Raw genomic sequence first — 18,310 nt, 5'->3', positions numbered from 1 at the left:
ATAGCAAAGAACAACATGGGACAATTAATCATGCCAGTAACAGTTTCTGCCTCAAATTTCTTATAGTAACTTGGAAGTGGCTTCAAATAAGAAATTCATTCTATGATAATATACTAGACAATGCTTAGAACAATGGAAAAAAAGAGCAAGGAAATTTCATAAAAGAACAGATATATGTCAGGTTTATTCAAATATTTATTTCTTAATACAGAACATAATATAATGTTGGTACAAATGTTTGCTTAATATAATATAATATAATCATGATTATGCAAGTAGTTATATGAATTCCCTAAGTTTAACTTCAATGTGTGATTAATACTGCCCAAATATTTCTTCATTAATGAATTATTTATGTAATTTTGACTAGCATTTAGTTTCCTGCCTTCTAGTGCTTTCCTACTGCTCACTTGACACAGTAGACTTTATTTTTTAAAATAATCTGTGCTATAGGCTTTAGCCTTTGGGTTGATTAAATGTTACTCATAAATTATTTTTAAATTCTTGTCACTACTTTTGTTAAAATGACACCAGAAAGTGGATTTTAATCTTTCTTGTGCTGTGCTGTGAGACTCACTAAGATGTGTTTCACTGATGTGAAAGAATTTGCTACTCTTATGATGGTTTTACTCTTGACCCAATTTTCAATAGATTATTTATGGTACCTTGTGTTACACAAAGAAGCACAGTTGCACTACCTGTTACAACAGTGGCCTGATCTTAGAACTGAATAGTGAATGAGTTGCTTTATTGCCATGTTGTCTGGAAGACTTGGCCTGCTACCTTTGTCTTACTGTTTAGCGGTTTATATATGAGGTAGCAATTTGACTATCAGCAGAGAGAGGTTTGGAGTTTTATCATGGGGAATAAAACGCTGCTCTTTGGATTGTCTTGTATCCTTCTTGCTTATTATACTTATATACCCATTCCAGAAAACGTTGAAGAACCCTGGAAAGTGAGACTCATAGATATTCTTACGAAAATAACAACGCTTACGGTAATATATTTTTCCTGGGAAATTGGGAGGCCTTGTTACAAATATATACATGAAGTGTTATTGAATCAGTATTTTGAAGGAGACTTTGCTTTTTTTAATGCTTTACCTACCAAATAATATTATAGTTTATATAGTTAACATTTTAGTTAATTGCTAACATGCTTTATTGTCTAATGAAGACACACAATGCCAGTAAATATTACTTCTAAAGGTAAGTATATACTGACAGCAAAATAACCAATATTTCTAAAAGAATTCTTGAGTAATTGTTCAGATACTTGAATACATTTGATGCTTTTCAGAAAGGCTCATACGTTTTCTTAAACTCACATGTATAAATCATTCATATCATAACATTTTGATTTATTTTAGCCTTCTATTGTTTTAGTATCTTTTTTTCTTTTTCAGGTAGTTCTTAGGCTTCCTGTACTCAAAATTGTTTACTCTAATGCCAAAAGAAGTTTATATTTGGCTTACATCATCAATTTTAAATGTGTTAATAATTAGCTAAATGGCGATGATGATTTCATTACCCGTTTATATAAGTGCTGTGTTAATATTAAAATAAAATATCATCTACTCTGTTGGAGAGGAATGGCAATCTTCCTATGCTAGACAACTGTTCTGTTTTCATGCAGGTTTCCGTGATAACATACCCTGGTAAAAAGCCAGGTGAGAGTCCACAACAAAGAATACAGGCCATTATTTCAGGACAATTGGGGTGCTATGGTACTGATGTGCCATAACTTTAACAATCAAGAGAGGAGATAAATGAATGCATGCATAATTATATTTAGCTAGCTATCAGGGCCCAATTTGGGAAACAGAGCTGCCTACCTTAAGGCTGTGTATTACCATATCAATTAGTGTTATCAAGACACCTCCCCCATAAACATGCTTACCAGCTAACATGATCTAGAAAGTCCCTTGAGGAGACTCTCCTAAGATGATTCTTGGTTATGTGAAACTGACAGTCAAACAAATCATGAAAATAACTGACACATTTTCTTCTGAGTCCAAAATTAGTTGAGTTATCCTGGTTTGGGCTTCTTAATGCCTCATGTTGTTGACTGAACCGAAGGGAAGTGAGGGTGGACAAGTGCCATTTTATAAACGGTTACGACGTCATCCCTGAGTAGTACATCTATCACTGGTTCATCGTGGAGTAGTACATACATCACTAGTTCTTATATCACCAAAGCGACGCAATACTTATCATCTATCAATATAAATGTATTCTGAAAGCAAAGAATTGTAAAATTTGGCTTTTGTGTCCTCAGATGTGACATAGAATTATGAAATATATAAATATAGATGAAAAGGCTGAAAGATGCACAGTAAAAAAGAGGTCCAGACAGAAGAATCTCTAAACATGTTTTTATGTTGTTTAACAATGTGAGTAGGCTTAAGAAAGAAAGAAAATGGGTCTGGACAGTTATAGAAAACATAATTTAAAAAAAAAGTCTTTAGAGAGATATTAGAGTACTGTTTAAAAAGCCCAAAGATAAAAAATACACAAGGAGTCTGGATCCTGTATAATATTGTGTTAATTTTGAATTTTTTTGGTTGCTCAAAAGCAAAGGACATAAGATTGAAGGAGGTACTGACAAATTAAACCAACTGAAATATTTTAAAAATGTCTTAACTTTAAAACAAAAATTAAAAATAAACGTATTTGAAAATGTAACTTAGAAGATGCATTGCTTTGGAGGTAGAAGCAGTTCTGTTTTTGTTTCCATAGGCAATAAAAAGCAGTGGGTTCCATCTAGGTTAATATGGTTTGGTTGAGCAAGACCCTATAAAAGGTTTCCATTGGGGATGATGGCCCAGGTGATTCAACATCCACAACAGCTTCAAGGCTAATGGAAGAGATGGACCAACCACACAAAATACCCCAGTCAGGACTTGAGTGTAATTCTGCATTTTTTTAGGATTCCCATAAGATTATCAGTGCCTCCAACCAGTAGAAAGTAACATAGAAAACTACACCTAAATTCCAAAACACTGTTTAGAAATGTTTGATTACATTTAAAGAAGGTTGGTTATAAATGGTTAATGGCCATAGTCAATTTCTAAAGAAAAGAGGGGAATATGATATAGAAATGAGGAAAAGAACTTAGATGATTAAATCTACCTTAATCCAAAAAACCACTGTTAATCTCAAAATACTTTATATTAGTATGGATTTTGGTCTATTGATACAAATTTAAAGTATATTTTGTTATACTATTTGTATATTTCCACTCTTGGTTAAAGTATTGTGCTTATGCAACTTATTTAAAAGTGTGACATTAGTTAAGAAATGCAAATAAACAGTCATTTATAGTAGTCAAATTTATAGACATGTTAGGATTTTTAGATACACAAAGTCATATTTCTGAAAGACAGATAATCTCCAAATATTTCAGAGGGCTACAGAATATGGCATTTAAAATGTTTTAAGAACTTAGAATTCTTTGGATGTGAGACATGTGCTCCTGGCAGCACCAATTACTTCAAGAAGATGATGGGCATTGAATAAACTCCTTGTAGACTTTGCTTTCAGTGTGGCAAAGTTAGCCATTTGGACAAGAAACTGCTCTTACCCAGACTGTTTGACTGTATGCTGTATAAACTGGACATGCAGGACCCACAGGGAAATAACTGATGAGCTTCTCAAAACAAGGTGGGACAGTCCTTCAGGTTCCTAATTCATGAAAGAGTCTGTCAGATATTCTGCAGGACACAGAAGAAAGTGACTGACAAACTTTACAAAAATAAGTGGAACAGTCCTTCAAATTTCCTACTTCACTGAGAAATCTGCAAGACACTCTAGGCCTGTAGTCTGAGTATGGATGCCCCAATGTTACAGACGAAATTTGTGTAACTGTCCAAGCAGCAGGGTATCTTTGTAATTCTAGAATTTGGGAAGTTGCTTACAATGCATCCCCTGTTTACTCATTATATTTTAATATTGAAATAGTCGAAGACAAAGAAGATGGGTTGGTGGGTAAAGCACTTGTTAGGGAAAGATAAGTTTGGATGTCCAGTACCCACATAAAAGTACATATAGTGGTGTCCATCTGTGACCCCACAGCTTCCATAGTGGCATGGGAAGATGGGATATGAGAATCCCTGGAGGTTTATGGATTATCTCGACTGGCATATGTAGTGACAAGGGACAGCAAACCCTAACTCAAATAATTTGAAAACTGAGATTCAACATCTGAATGTATTCTCTGGCTCTCATTGACATATATGGTACACACATGGCTGCACACACAAACACACACACACACACACACACAGAGAGAGAGAGAGAGAGAGAGAGAGAGAGGAGAGAGAGAGAGAGAGAGAGAGAGAGAGAGAGCTAAACTTTAAACACTGAAACTAAATTTAATGAACAAAAATTAAAATAAAATATTGGGAATAGACATACAAAGAAAGGAAGCATAAAAGGCTTTTTCCAGTTAGTATTTTTAGGTAAAACTAAGCTAATAAGAACTTAACCCAATGAAAAGTACAGTGACAAAAATTTGTGGGATCAAATGAGATTATCTTGATTTTAACTTTTGTATGCTTTAGATTTTTAAATTTATAATGACCTTTTCATGTTTGGCAATTTCATAAATTCACATGACGAATTCACCTCTCTTGTAGAAACTGTTCTCAAAATTTCCTCTTTCTACTCTTACGTTTTCTTTGTGAATCCCCACTAATTTTATTAGTGTCTGACTTAACATGGGGGGGCATTATGTACCAGAAAAAAAGCTAGCTATCTACATCACTCAAAATGGCATCTCCTTTCTCGGCAACCATGAAGAGTCAGTATTTCCTGAGGTTTGTGTGGGACCTTCTTTACAAGTCCCTCATCTATCATGAAATGTTGGTTGGCCTAATATTATGCATGTCTTATTACAGATGAATTTATTGAGATTTATAGAGTATAAATAAGAGTACATGCATTGGGACATGTAATAAGTCTGATTGTTTAGTCTAGCAATACTTTCATGTTTTCCTAAAGTAAAGATAATCTTTACATATTTAGTACAAATATTTTCTCATTTTATTTTCCTTTGTGCTTGACTAATATTTTATTGTTTTGAAAATATAAATAAAAATATATTTACCGATATATATCTCTCATCTTTATATTTATATCTATATTTTGATCATATTCATTCTACAACTTCTTCCAGACCCTTCTTCATATTGCATAGCCCTCAGAACATCATGTCCTTTTTATAAAATATTTTTCGTAACTCACTGCATCCAGTTAGTGCTGCCTATGGACGTAGAGCCATGTGCTGGAGCCAGTGCAACTTTCCATATCCCTGAAGGTACCTGATCCTTTCATCCCCAGTAGCCATTAACAGTCAGTAGCTCCAAAGTTGGGGTTGGGGCTTCCTGTGTTACAGAGCCCCAATGAATGCTTCCATATTATTGGATTTGGTCATGTGCACATCTCATACAGATAACCAGAGCATTATGAGCTGATAAGTGCAAGTGCCTTGTCATGTTTGAAAGACACTGTATTTCAGCCATCTTTCCCTTCTGTGTTTCCGTACCTTTCTTCTCCATCTTCTGAGGTGTGCATTTCACCTTTGGTGAAGGATGTGCTATACACACTATGGCATTATTGCACCCCTTACTCTTTTTCCCATTGCATCTTTATGTGAATTTAGTGCTGCTAAAATAAAAAAATAATGCATACATGTTGGATGTTGTTTTGATAGGCCACAGTATTTGAATATACGGGTCTTATGAAATTTGAAGATCTTTTCTTCATAATAACGAAAACTCAATATATAGAACCAATTTCAGATGAAAACCTTACAGTGATTGACACAGAATTCAATAACATTCCTGTTCGTCTGTATTTGCCAAAAAGGAAGTCTGAAAGACAGAGACCAGCTGTCATTTACATTCATGGTGGTGCTTTTGTCACAGGAAGCTTCAGTAAGTGTATTTTTAAATGTGTGTTTTAATTTGATTGCAATTGCTATATGAAATGAAATTCTCTGCATCTCATGATCTTTTACACCTTCTCCTGCAATGAGTTAATTTTTCCATTAAGCATTTGATAGTAGTCATTATGTTTTATATAATAAATTAACCCTTTAAGTAAATTGCTTTTTGCTGAAACGTTTTGGCATTGTTTCCTGTTAAGATTTTAATCATAATAAATTTATTTTTTGTCCCTCCTGATATAACAACTAAGTTCAATCCATAGATAATTTATGTAGAAACTTTGTAAACAAGAATATGCTGATTGATTTTAACTACAATTAAAATTTTCACTTATGTTCAAAGAAGCAACTTAAAGTTTATTTTAAAGCCTAAGCCTCTTATTATGGAAAAATCATTTTAAAAAATTATCCTGAGAAGCATATTAGGCTTTAGGTAAACCAAAGTCCCTTTATTAAAAAGTCTGAGAACTCTAAAAGATATTTAAAGATAGTTTAATTAAGGTGACAATCTAAATTCATGAATATTATAATGATGATTACAATATGGTCTTTAACTTACTTCTAGAGTTCTGATTTATAGCCAGTTTTATGGAATGGACATGGTTACTTTGAGAGTGTCCAGTCATAAACTTTTTACTCTCCTGAAAAGTAAAATACAGGGGCTGGAGAAATGGCTCAGCGGTTAAGAGCATTGCCTGCTCTTCCAAGGGTCCTGAGTTCAATTCCCAGCAACCACATGGTGGCTCACAACCATCTATAAAGAGGTCTGGTGCCTTCTTCTGGCCTGAAGACATGCACACAGACAGAATATTGTATACATAATAAATAAATAAATAAATATTTTTTAAAAAGAAAAGTAAAATATAAATTCTATGAAAGAACAGCTTGCTGCTATTTAAGCTTTGGGACTGTGATCTTCACCACTGCTTGTCAGTCACTGCGACAATGCCTGGTGTCGTCCTTCTGTACTGCTCAGGCACAGCCTCCTGCAGATGTAACTGACCACAGGAATGAGCAGCAGGAGCACAGTCACAGAGCACCAGGCTGTGAATCTGGAGTCAGGTGAAGCTAGCAACACAGGAAGCCAGAGCGAGTTTTCTGAGAAACTCCAACCGGTCATCAAGGCACAAAATCTTCTTTCATTGTGACCTAGCAAGAGTCTTCTCTTCTGGCCTGGGTTAGGAGGGATTTAGTGGGTGGGAGTTAATGAAGGTTTGCTTACTCCAGTGGAGTTTTCTTACACGTGGTGGCCAAAGTGTTGACTGCAAGATTTCTATTAAGTAATCACAATTCCGATTTCTCTTAGGATTCATAGATGTCTGGGTTTCCATTGCCTGGCATTTACACAGCTCTGTTCTGTATTTATGTCTGTCATTTCAGAGATGCGGCCCTATGATTTTGTGAACCGAATGACAGCCAGCAGACTTGATGCTGTTGTGGTGGCCCCAGAGTAAGAGACTGGCTATTTTTAGTATTGTGCCCTTGCCCTCCTACCTAAGCTTAGTTTACAGTACAAGTTGCAAAATCCCCAGTGGTGGCTGGATTGCTGCTAGGAAATCTGGGTTTAAAAATCTTTTCTTAACCTTATAATATCAAAATTTCCTCAATAAGGCTCCATTTTGCATTCATCTCTGCCATGGTAGACTCCCATGAGAAGCAGAGATGTGAACATCTTTGCCAACAGAGCAGTGGCAGCTTTAACAACATAAAGCCTATCCAGGTAATGATAGTCCCTGGCCACTTAGATCTGAAATAATCACACAGAAACTGTATTAATTACATCACTGCTTGGCCTATTATCTCTAGCTTCTTATTGGCTAACACATATTAATTTAACCCATGTCTATTAATTAATCTGTGTCTCACAATGTGGCTGTGTCTTACCTGGCATCTGTCTCCAGCAGGGCTACATGGCTTCTCTCTGACTCTGCTCTTATTTCTCCCAGCATTCAGTTTAGTCTTCCATGCCTACCTAAGTTCTGCCCTGCTATAGGTCCAAAGCAGTTCTTTATTCATTAATGGTAGTGACAGCATACAAAGGGAAATCCCACATCATGAGGGGTAGAAAGCAATGTATGTTAGAGTTATTATTGGGCCAAGTAATATCAATTAGAACAAATGTTGGGACCACTCAAACATCTCAAGAACCTTTTCAATGACAGCTCTTATTAATTCATGACTTTTGTTCAAATGTTCAACAATATACCAGAAAGTTGAATACATGCTTATTGCTTTATGACCTTTTGGGTATATTCTATACTTCTTATGGCTCATCATGAAGTAGGAGAAAATTGGCTTTCCCCTGCCAATTTTATAGCATCGAAATGGATTTACAAAATTGGAGATTTTTGCTGAATCATTATCAGGATTTTTGGCTGACACTATAATAGAGTCAAATAGCATAAACTAGTGGGTTCAGTACTGTCGTGCTCATAGCCACTGCTTTAAATCAAGTGGAATTACTTATGTTTGAGAAATTTCTAACTTACAGTAGTAACATCAGTTTGCCTTTATCATTATAATTTAACCAACTTTATCACGTTATAATTTACATAAGATTTTAAGAGAGTAAAGTTACATCTAGTTTAAGGATTCTAAAATTATTGCAGGCAACTTCTGTTCTTCACCTTGAAATAAAATTATATTTTGATGTTTCATGGTTGATATTATGCTATTTTTAAACACTTAGACACATCTTAAAATTCACAAGGACTGAGTAATATTGTTTATTATAGAACTATGAATAATTCAAGAATTTTCATCCTAATTGTAAGAGTTTAAAAAATGAGACTGTTTAATTGAGACATGATTCTACAAAAGAATGCAAAGTGAGATGGGGTAAGGATGAGGGCGTAAAGATATGATATATTTTGTCTTAAGAATAACAGTATTTTAGTAATACTCATTGATATAGCTTACATATCCATATATCAAACTGCTTATTTTAATTCAAATCCTCATGCTTAGGAAATGAAATTCTACAATTCTGTGAAATTTTGGACAAATAAGTTTCAAATTGAAGGCAACTACCAACACTTTGCCCTCAGATTTTCTGCTTTTAAATTTCTTGAATAATCTAATCAATGAACATGAATTGCTTTTGAGTCACCAATTCCATCCAGGGCCTGGTGAAGTTACAGGCTTCCTGAGGATGAAAATACATGCTATAATACCAAAGACACTTTAAACTAGAACCTATGTCTTGTTTTAAAATAGATGCCATTTATTAGTAAGTCTGGGTTTATTTGATGGGTTTAAAGATTCAAAATAGGGCCAAATTGTATTTATATATCTGCTAGTAAAATTTAGAGATAATTAGATACTTGAGCCTAATCATCTGTATCTTAAGTTCTTTGTTTCTTTTTTGTTTGACTTACCTCTAAAGCTACAGACTTGCTCCTCAGGATCTATTCCCAGCTGCCCATGAAGATTGTATTAGTGTGGTCAAGTTCTTTCTCCAGGATAAAGTTCTTGAAAAATATAGAGTGGATCCTGCTCACATCTTTATTTCAGGAGACAGCTCTGGGGGTGCCTTGACAGGATCAGTGACTCAACTGGTATGTTATGTGTCTTATGTATGATTGAAATCAGCACAATTTAGTCCTAACACAAAGGAAGAAGTTTAGTTATTGTGTTTGAATGATGTTTTTACTATAATCTATAAAATGTAACATAACCAAATCAGTTTATTATTTTGCATGATTTTAGATTTAGATGTGGCTTTAATCAAGAAATTGGGTGATGTTGCATATGAATTTCAAAATCCTACTCTCTGTGTGTGTGCACGCACACTTAGTAAGCACTGAATCTATGGATATATGCTCACTAGACAAATGATCTACCATGGAATTATGGAACTACCTCATTTTAAGCTCTTCTAGAGTTGGTCTCTAGTTAAGCATCCCAGGCTGTATTTGAATTTGTTCTGTAATATGGCTATGCCTTAAACTTGCAATCTCTCCCCATCAGACCCCAGCTACTTGGACTATAGTCATACCATCCAGCCTTCCTTATTGTATTAATTAATAAAAATATAGCAATGACTATGAACGATTATTTAATATAAGTTTTATTGCTAGTTTTTCAAAGATAAACTATAAAATTTGTGTGAATTTGATGTCACTGTACTTGATGCAAATTGATTAGTTTCTTGTCTTTCTGACTAGAAGACCTAATAAGAAAAGGTAAATGGAAAATGAGTTATTTGGGCTTATGGGTTGACACAGTACAGTACCTGAAGGCAGAAAATCCATGGCAGCGAGAGGAGTTTATCCCTGTGGAGCAGACAAGTGAGGATGTTTTAATACATTTTTCAAGGACATACAGCAAGAGTCACGAAGCAGAAGCAATGGAGGAATGGTGCCCAGTGACTTATTCCTGGTGGCTTGTTCAGCCTGCTTGCTTATATCATCTAGGATTACTTGTACAGGGGTAGAACCTCCTATAGTGGGCTGGGCACTTCAATCATTTGTTTAGAAAATCTTCACAGTCTCACCCACAGACCAATCTTACAAAGTCATTTTCTTTATTGTTCTCTCATCTCAAATAAATCTAGCCTGTTTCAAATTTACAAAACAAAATGAAAAGAAAAACCAGCCAGAGCTACTGAACACTTGTCAACTTGATGCACAAACACATCATTATTTAACTGTGACCTTCCCTTTCTTGTTTATGCCCAATAGCTCATATTAATATCGTTATATCAATATTAAACACATTGCAACTTTGAAAGTCCCGCAGTCTTTACAAGTTCAAAGACGTTGATGGTCAGTCACTCTAAAATAGCCAGTTTTCTGAAATTTCAAAGTCTATTACTGTGGGTTCCTATAAGATAATAAATTAATTAAATACTTTCATATTCCAAGAAGGAAGAATTAGAGCAATGTCTCAATCAGAACAAAGTAAAACAAAAGTCTAAAATAGGAAAACTTGGGGTTAGACACTGTAGGGTCACTATATAGGCTGCAAAGGTCTGGCCACAGCACATGTAATATGTCTCATAGACTCAGGCTGTCTTAATCCCACACTTGCTGCTGTTCTTGTTGGTAAGACCATGATGCTGACATTTCCAAAATGTGTGGTCTCCACTGCACCTGGTAAGAGCTGCTCATTTGCTCTCTTCAGGTGCTTTGTCCATGATACACGGTTCTAAAACTCAATCCCATAACTCCATCAATCCCAGGGCTTCTCCTTCAACTAAGGATTCATAATCACCATAAGCTTCTCTAAGCCCTCATGGTGCCTGCCAAAGCTTGGTTGCTTCCCACGACCCCTTCATTCCTTCAAAAATCAGTACCACATGGGAAATTACATAATTCCACGTTCAGAGGCCAGCAGAAGGTAGAAACTTAGCCCCCCTCTGGACTATAACTGCTATGTATTGCTTCTGAGCAAACCCTTCCCAGAAGATTTGGACTTAGTGATATCAGTGGAATTTTCTGTCCCACCTTCCAGCTCCCAAATAACCACACTGAAATGTTAATCTAATTTATCTTAATCAATAAATCCCAAGAGTCAGATATTTGGGTAAAAACCTGGAAGACCAAAGACCCAGGAGAAGCCACCAGTTATTTCCTACCTCTTTTGTTACTCAGTCTGACAGGCAGAGATCCTGTCTCCACCTCCACTTCACCACTTTCTGTTTCCACCACCCAAGTAGTGGGAGTAAAGGTGTGAGCCACCACTGCCCTGCTTCTACGATTATGTAGTGGCTATTTCTGCCCTCTGATCTCCAAGCAAGCTTTATTTTCAAAACACAAACAAAATATCACGCAACACCACAGTGAGACTTATTAATTATGAATGCTTGACTGATAGCTTAGGCTTTTTCCTAACTAACTCTTACAACTTTAACCCATTTTTAACCAATCTACTTCTTGTCTCCTGGGTTTATTATCTCATCTCTCCTATCCTTATTGGCCATGTTGCTTCCTCTATGTCTTGCTGGCAACTCCACCCTTCTTTTTTCTCAGCGTTCTCTCATCTGGCTCTCCTGTCTCACCTCTTCCTGTGTAGCTATTGATGAGTTAGCTCTTTATTAGCCAATGAGAGCAACACATCTTCACTATATACAAAAAGATTGCTCCACAACACAGTAGTAGTGCTAGTCTCTTCTGAATCACAGTTGATTCTTCATCCCAAGAAATCAATACTGATTGTCCCAGGAAACCAAAAGTTTCACGTTAGTGGTTCTTAATTCAAAATATCACATGAATGCCCCTAGTAGCATCTAAGAGGTTTTCAAATTTCTGGAGAAATGCTGCTTACTGGCTTGATTCTCATGGCTTGCTCAGACTGCTCTGTTATATTTAGGACCACAACCCCAGGAGCTTTGTCATTCCCATGGGGTGGGCTCTCCTATAGCAATCATTAGTTAAGAAAATGCCCCACAGGTTTTCCATAGGACAATGTTACAGAGGCATAATCCAAATAGCTCTCTCTTCTCAGATATGTCTAGCTTGTGCTGAGCTGACAAAAGCTAATCAGGATAGCTGTCAAGTACAGTTTGGGCTGCCCATACATGCTTGATGTTTGGCCTTATGCTAGAGTGTGGACAAGCCCCTAGAAGCCACATCCTTAAAGAAAACCAGGTCTCTCTTTCCCAGGAGGAGCAACTGACAATAGTTCCTTAGAGAGCAGTGAGACTTTGTGAAATCAAGAACTTAATGATGTTTAAGACATATTATTTGCTAGGTGAATTTAACAATATTCATTGACACTAGAGACCTAAGCATATCTGTACTTCAATTCCTTTCACCGGAAAGTAGATAACCACATTTATAATGACCTTAATTTTTAAACATATAAATGCAACATTGCTTTCTGTTTTTATTTTTTCTTTGAAATTTTTTTACTTAACTTTATCTCTTGTATGTGTATGAGTGTTTTTGACTGCATGTATGTCTGTGCACCAAGCGCATACAATGTCCATGAAGATGAGGAATTGCAGAAACTGGAGGTCCTGACTATTTTTAGCCACCATGTAGGTGCTTAAACTTAAACTTGGCTTCTCTACCTTGGCTCTTTTCTATTTTCTAACCCATAAATACACTGCTGTGTCTTTGTTTCTTTTGATTTAAAGTTTGTGGAGCTTGAAGTATTCCCAAGAAAGCCACTAGTCTCTCTTAATTTCTTAATTCAATTTAATTCATTTTTTCTTGTCTTTTTTTGTTTCTCTGTGGATCCACATTCATGTGAGTGTGTGTGTGTGTGTGTGTGTGTTTGCTCTTGTGTGTACATATGTGTGGTAATCATGTGGAAGTCAACAGTTCCCTTATTTACTTTTCATCCTTTTTTTTCCCCTTTCTTTCCAAAATAGAGTCTCACTGTGTAATGTTTGTGAGCCTGGAACTTTCCAGCAAACCAGTTTGGCCTTGAAAATCATATTTTTTCATACAAGTATTTTCACTGTCCCTGGATCTTACCTAAATTATCTATCAGATTAAATGGCCAGTGAGGTCAGGAGATATATCTTTCTTCATCCTATCACTGGGGGCTATGCTGACATTATGCCCAGGTATCTTTTTGGGTTGCTGTCCATAGACTTGTTCTAGCAAAGATTTTACCAACTGAGCCATCTCCCCAGATTTCACTTAATAAGTTTCTCCTATACCTTGATAAAACATGGAAAGTTTAAGCTGCAGTATAATCTCCCTGCTTCAAGCATCAACCATAGGCCCTAACTCAACTGGGGACTATTCATGTTTTTATATGGAAGATCACCTGAGGCATTAACTCAAGTGGAGACCATGACTGTTAATATGCGGTAGAGTTATTCGGCTCAGTCTCAGTTTTACTGTTGTGTTCACAGTTGCTTATTCTCTCAACATTCTGAGACACGGCATTTTATTTGGAAAATTACCATCCTAAGGCCACTGGGAAGAAGAGCGGGAAAACTTTTTCTATTACCTCCTGAACTTGCAGTGCAGGACTTCTGCTTCTTCTTCTTCTTCTTCTTCTTCTTCTTCTTCTTCTTCTTCTTCTTCTTCTTCTTCTTCTTCTTCTTCTTCTTCTTCTTCCTCTTCTTCTTCTTCTTCTTCTTCTTCTTCTTCTTCTTCTTCTTCTTCTTCTTCCTCTTCTTCCTCCTCCTCCTCCTCTTCCTCCTCCTCCTCCTCTTCTTCCTCCTCCTCTTCTTCCTCCTCCTCTTCCTCCTCCTCCTCCTCCTCCTCCTCCTCCTCCTTTTTGGCTTTTCAAAACAACGTTTCTCTGTAGCTTTGGAACTTGTCCTGGAACTTGCTCTGTAGACCAGGTTGGCCTTGAACTCACAGAGATCCACCCACCTCTTCCTCCCGAGTTCTGGGGGTAAAGGCATGCACTACCACCACCGGGCTAAGGACTTTGTACCTATGGTGTGTTGTGCATTTTGAAGTTGGTCAGATACTTTCCTTGTGATGTGCTGTTGAGATTTCAACTATCCCTCTCATTTCATATAAATTCACTTTCTGATGAGGGCATGATCTTGCTCTCAGCACATCCTGAACTTCCTGTGGAGGGATGCAGACATGCTGCACTTGGCTATAGAAGCACACATGCTGCCAGGGCCCACTGCAAGGTCTCTCCTTCAGTGTACTAACTAGGAAATGAAAGGAAAGGATCTTCTTATGACTGTAAGCTCAGGACTCTTCCTGTTTCCGGTAGAGACGGATTACACATGAAACAGTCATTACTTTCTTCTGCTCTTCTGACTTTTGTAAATTATTCTTGTGTTTTCTGTCATATTATAATACTAGTAGCTAAAGGTGAGGCATATGATAGAATTGTTTGCAACATGTAACAACAAATGTTTATGCTCCATCTGAATGGGTTTTTGACATGCTGTTTTACTATATTCATTGTTTCTTCTATTGTAGATTCCTGTATGTCAACATTAGGAAGCTGGGCATGATAACACATGCCTAGGTTAAAACCACATGGGAGGCTAATACAGGAGGACAACATGTGATAGATAGATAAAAACAACTTGTCACCAAAAACTAAAAGTATTATTAAACATAGCCATTCTGCCATCTCCAGTAGGATTCTCCAACTCATTTGGTCTTGTTTGGCTGCCAAGTGTGAAGAAGGTGGAATGAGAGTCTCATTTCTCAAACCATGAGTAAATGTTATGAGAGCAATACTCAGATACTGTTTCAGTTTAATAAATTTATTTGCCTTAGGACATTAAAACAAAGTTGCCAATTCTTTTTTGTTAAAGCTATTGACTCATTAACACTCATCATGTATTTTGTTTACAGCTACAGGATGATCCAGAATACAGAAACAAAATTAAGGCACAAGTCATGATATATCCTGGACTACAGGCAATTGATATTGGGATGCCATCTTATCGAGAGTGTGAAAATGGTCCCTTTTTGTCAAGGAAGTTAGCAATTAGGTTGTCAATACTATATTTCACAGACGATAAAGAAGTGGTAAATGCAATACTGAGAAATGAACACATGCCAGAAGGATCAAGAGACTTGTTCAAGTTTGTTAACTGGAGTGACTTCCTTCCTGAGAAGTATAAAAGGAACCATGTTTATAGGGAGCCCGTTGTTGGAAAGTTGAATGTTTTCTTTACAGCATTTTTGGATAGAAGAATGTCACCTTTGTTAGCCAATGACACCCAGTTACAAAATTTGCCATTAACTTATGTCATCACATGTGAACATGACATCCTAAGAGATGATGGGCTTATTTATGTCACCCGACTCAGAAATGCAGGAGTTCCAGTTACACACGACCACATAGAGAATGCAATTCATGGAGCCATATCATTTGCCACAGCACCAATGTATTTACATTCAGGTTTGAGGATAATAGATAAGTATATAAGTTGGCTACAAAAAAATCTATAAATCAATTGTACATATAGCTAGGTAGTCAGTTAGCTAGCAATGCTACCTAAAGGTTATAATTTAAAGTATTTTAAAATTAAAGAGCTGTTTAAACATGATTTGAACTTTGGGTAAACCTAATTTTAAGTTAGAATAAATAGGGTTAGTATATTGGGGAAGCTACTTAATTTTGATAATTTTCAATTCAATACAATGGAGATATTAATTTTGTTGCCATCATTAACACCCTGAGTAGAGATACTCTCTGAGAAATCAAACCTGATAGTTCAGTACTAAGATGTGAGTGCTGTTATATCTAAAGGGCAGGAGACCCGAGGCAGTGACAGGAATGGGATGATGAAAGAGGAGGGAGAAACACTGTAATGGCAATTGTTTGCAGTGATCATTAAACTGTATTTCAGTCACAAGTTTTAGTTGTGTGTTGTTCATACAAAAAATCAATTTTCTCATTGTGAATTAGATCAGTATTTATTTCATTCACTGTAACTGAAGTCTATTTATTGCTTATTACTTACTAATATACTTGTCTGTATACTGGGCACCAAGGTTAACATCTTCACCACAAATTGTCCCAAAGCTAAAATATCTGAACCTTATTTAAACTTTAATAAGATCAAGTCAGGTATGTGTAGCAGGCTTTCCTGGACTGCCAGCCCCCAAATCATAACATGGAGACTTATTATTATTCACGAATGTTTGGCCTTATTTTATGCTTCTCCCACTAGCTCTTATAAATTAGTTTAACCATTTTTCTTCATCTACATTTTGCCTTGAGGCTTTTTAAATTTCTTAAATTCTGTAAGTCCTACTTCCTGCTTCCCCTCTGTCTGTTTGGCTGGTGGATGCCTGACTGGCTGGACCTGGGCATGCCCCTTTCTTTCTCCCTCATTCTCTCTGGAGCCTAGATTCCTCATCCTACTCATTCTGTCTGCCCACCAGTCCCACCTACCCCTCTACTGCCTAGCTATTGACCATTCAGTTTTTTACTAGACCCATCAGGTGCCTTATACAGGCAAGTAAAACCAATGCAACACTTCTTTACATAGTTAAACAAATGCAGCATAAGCCAATGTAACACACCTTTACATAGTTAAAGCAATATTCAACAACAGGTGTGAACCTCATTGACTATCTGATATCAAGTTGTCAGCCCTAGAATCACATAGTGGAAGTAGCACTAAAAGAACTTAGCAGATTGTCTTTATGTACTTAACCGTGTGTGTGTGTGTGTGTGTGTGTGTGTGTGTGTGTGTGTGTGTGTGTGTGTGTGTGTGATTTGAGAAGGAATAGGGGAAGTATGGATTTTAGGGAGAAAATGGAAGCTGATTTTAGGCAATTACAGTTTAATTTTTAAAAAGCTGAAACTTCATTCTCTTTTAGACAATGATTCCTAATCCGAGATGATACCTAGCCAACTCTATATGGGAGTCAGAATTATTCATAGTATTGTTTTCGTATTTTGTTTTTTTATTTTATTTTATTTTTTTTCTCATGGTTTTTTTTTATATTTAAAAATTTCCATCTCCTTCCCTCCTCCTCCCCCCTCCCTCCCTTCCTTCTCCCCCTTCCCTCCCCTCCCCTCCACGCATACCTCCCCTCCCTCCCTCTCAAGGCCAAGGAGCCATCAGGGTTCCCCACTCTATGCTAAGACCAAGGTCCTCCCAACTCCCCCCAGGTCCAGGAAGGTGATCGACCAAGCTGAGAAGGCTCCCACAGAGCCCGTCCATGCAGAAGAATCAGAGCCCAGAGCCATTGTCCTTTGCTTCTCAGTCAGCCCCCGCTGTTGGCCACATTCAGAGAGACGGGTTTGGTGCATGATCCATCAGTCCCATTCCAACTGGAGTTGGTGATCTCCCATTAGTTCTGTCCCACCGTCTCCATGAGTGAACGCACCCCTCTCGTTCCTGACTTTCTCCCTCATGTTCTCGCTCCTTCTGTTCCTCATCAGGACCTTGGGAGCTCAGTCCAGTGCGCCAATGTGGGGCTCAGTCACCTTCCCCATCTGTCGCCAGCTGGAGGTTCCCTCACGGTCCTGACTTTCTTTCTCATGTTCTCTCTCCTTCTGCTCCTCATCAGGACCTTGGGAGCTCAGTCCGGTGCTCCAATGTGGGGCTCTGTCATTTTCTTCATCTATCGTCAGGTGGAGGTTCTATGGTGATATGCAAGAAATTCATCAGTATGGCTATAGGAACTGGCCTTTTCAGGCTCCCTCTCCTCAGCTGCCCAAGGAACTAACTGGGGGCATCTCCCTGGAAACCTGGGAACCCCTCTAGGGTCAAGTCTCTTGACAACCCTCAGGTAGCTCCTTAAATTAAGATATATGCTTCCCTGCTCCCATATCCACCCTTCCTATATCCCAAGCACCCCATTCCTCCGAGCTCCCCCCGTTCTCCCCTTCACACTTTTCTCTCCCCATCTTCCCTTGGCCCAGTCTTGCCCAACCCTCAAGTTCCCAATTTTGCCTGGCGATCGTGTCTACTTCCAATATCCAGGAGGATTACTATATCTTTTTTTGGGAGTTCACCTTC

The 18,310-nt window shown here is 37.3% G+C and overlaps 1 protein-coding gene across 1 annotated transcript; it reads left to right on the top strand.

The window, feature by feature from the left end:
• Window positions 1-859: 859 nt before the first annotated feature.
• On the top strand, window positions 860-15,782 carry LOC119825898 (arylacetamide deacetylase-like 2). Its single transcript, XM_038346908.1, has 5 exons — window positions 860-997; window positions 5,713-5,935; window positions 7,327-7,396; window positions 9,332-9,503; window positions 15,180-15,782. Exons 1-5 carry the CDS (start codon window positions 860-862, stop codon window positions 15,780-15,782), a joined length of 1,206 nt encoding a protein of 401 aa, XP_038202836.1.
• Window positions 15,783-18,310: the final 2,528 nt, after the last annotated feature.

The sequence above is a fragment of the Arvicola amphibius genome, chromosome 11 (genome assembly GCF_903992535.2).
Source record: "Arvicola amphibius chromosome 11, mArvAmp1.2, whole genome shotgun sequence".
In the NCBI taxonomy this organism is placed as follows: domain Eukaryota; kingdom Metazoa; phylum Chordata; class Mammalia; order Rodentia; family Cricetidae; genus Arvicola; species Arvicola amphibius.
Note: the sequence above shows the minus strand (reverse complement) of the source record. Positions and strands in the feature narration are given on the sequence as shown.

Coding starts and splice junctions, on each gene's coding strand:
- LOC119825898 (XM_038346908.1), top strand. CDS start 860: ATGGGGAATAAAACGCTGCTCTTTGGATTGTCTTGTATCCTTCTTGCT. Junction 998..5,712: donor CGAAAATAACAACGCTTACG/GTAATATATTTT, acceptor TTGTTTTGATAG/GCCACAGTATTTGAATATAC. Junction 5,936..7,326: donor TTTTGTCACAGGAAGCTTCA/GTAAGTGTATTT, acceptor CTGTCATTTCAG/AGATGCGGCCCTATGATTTT.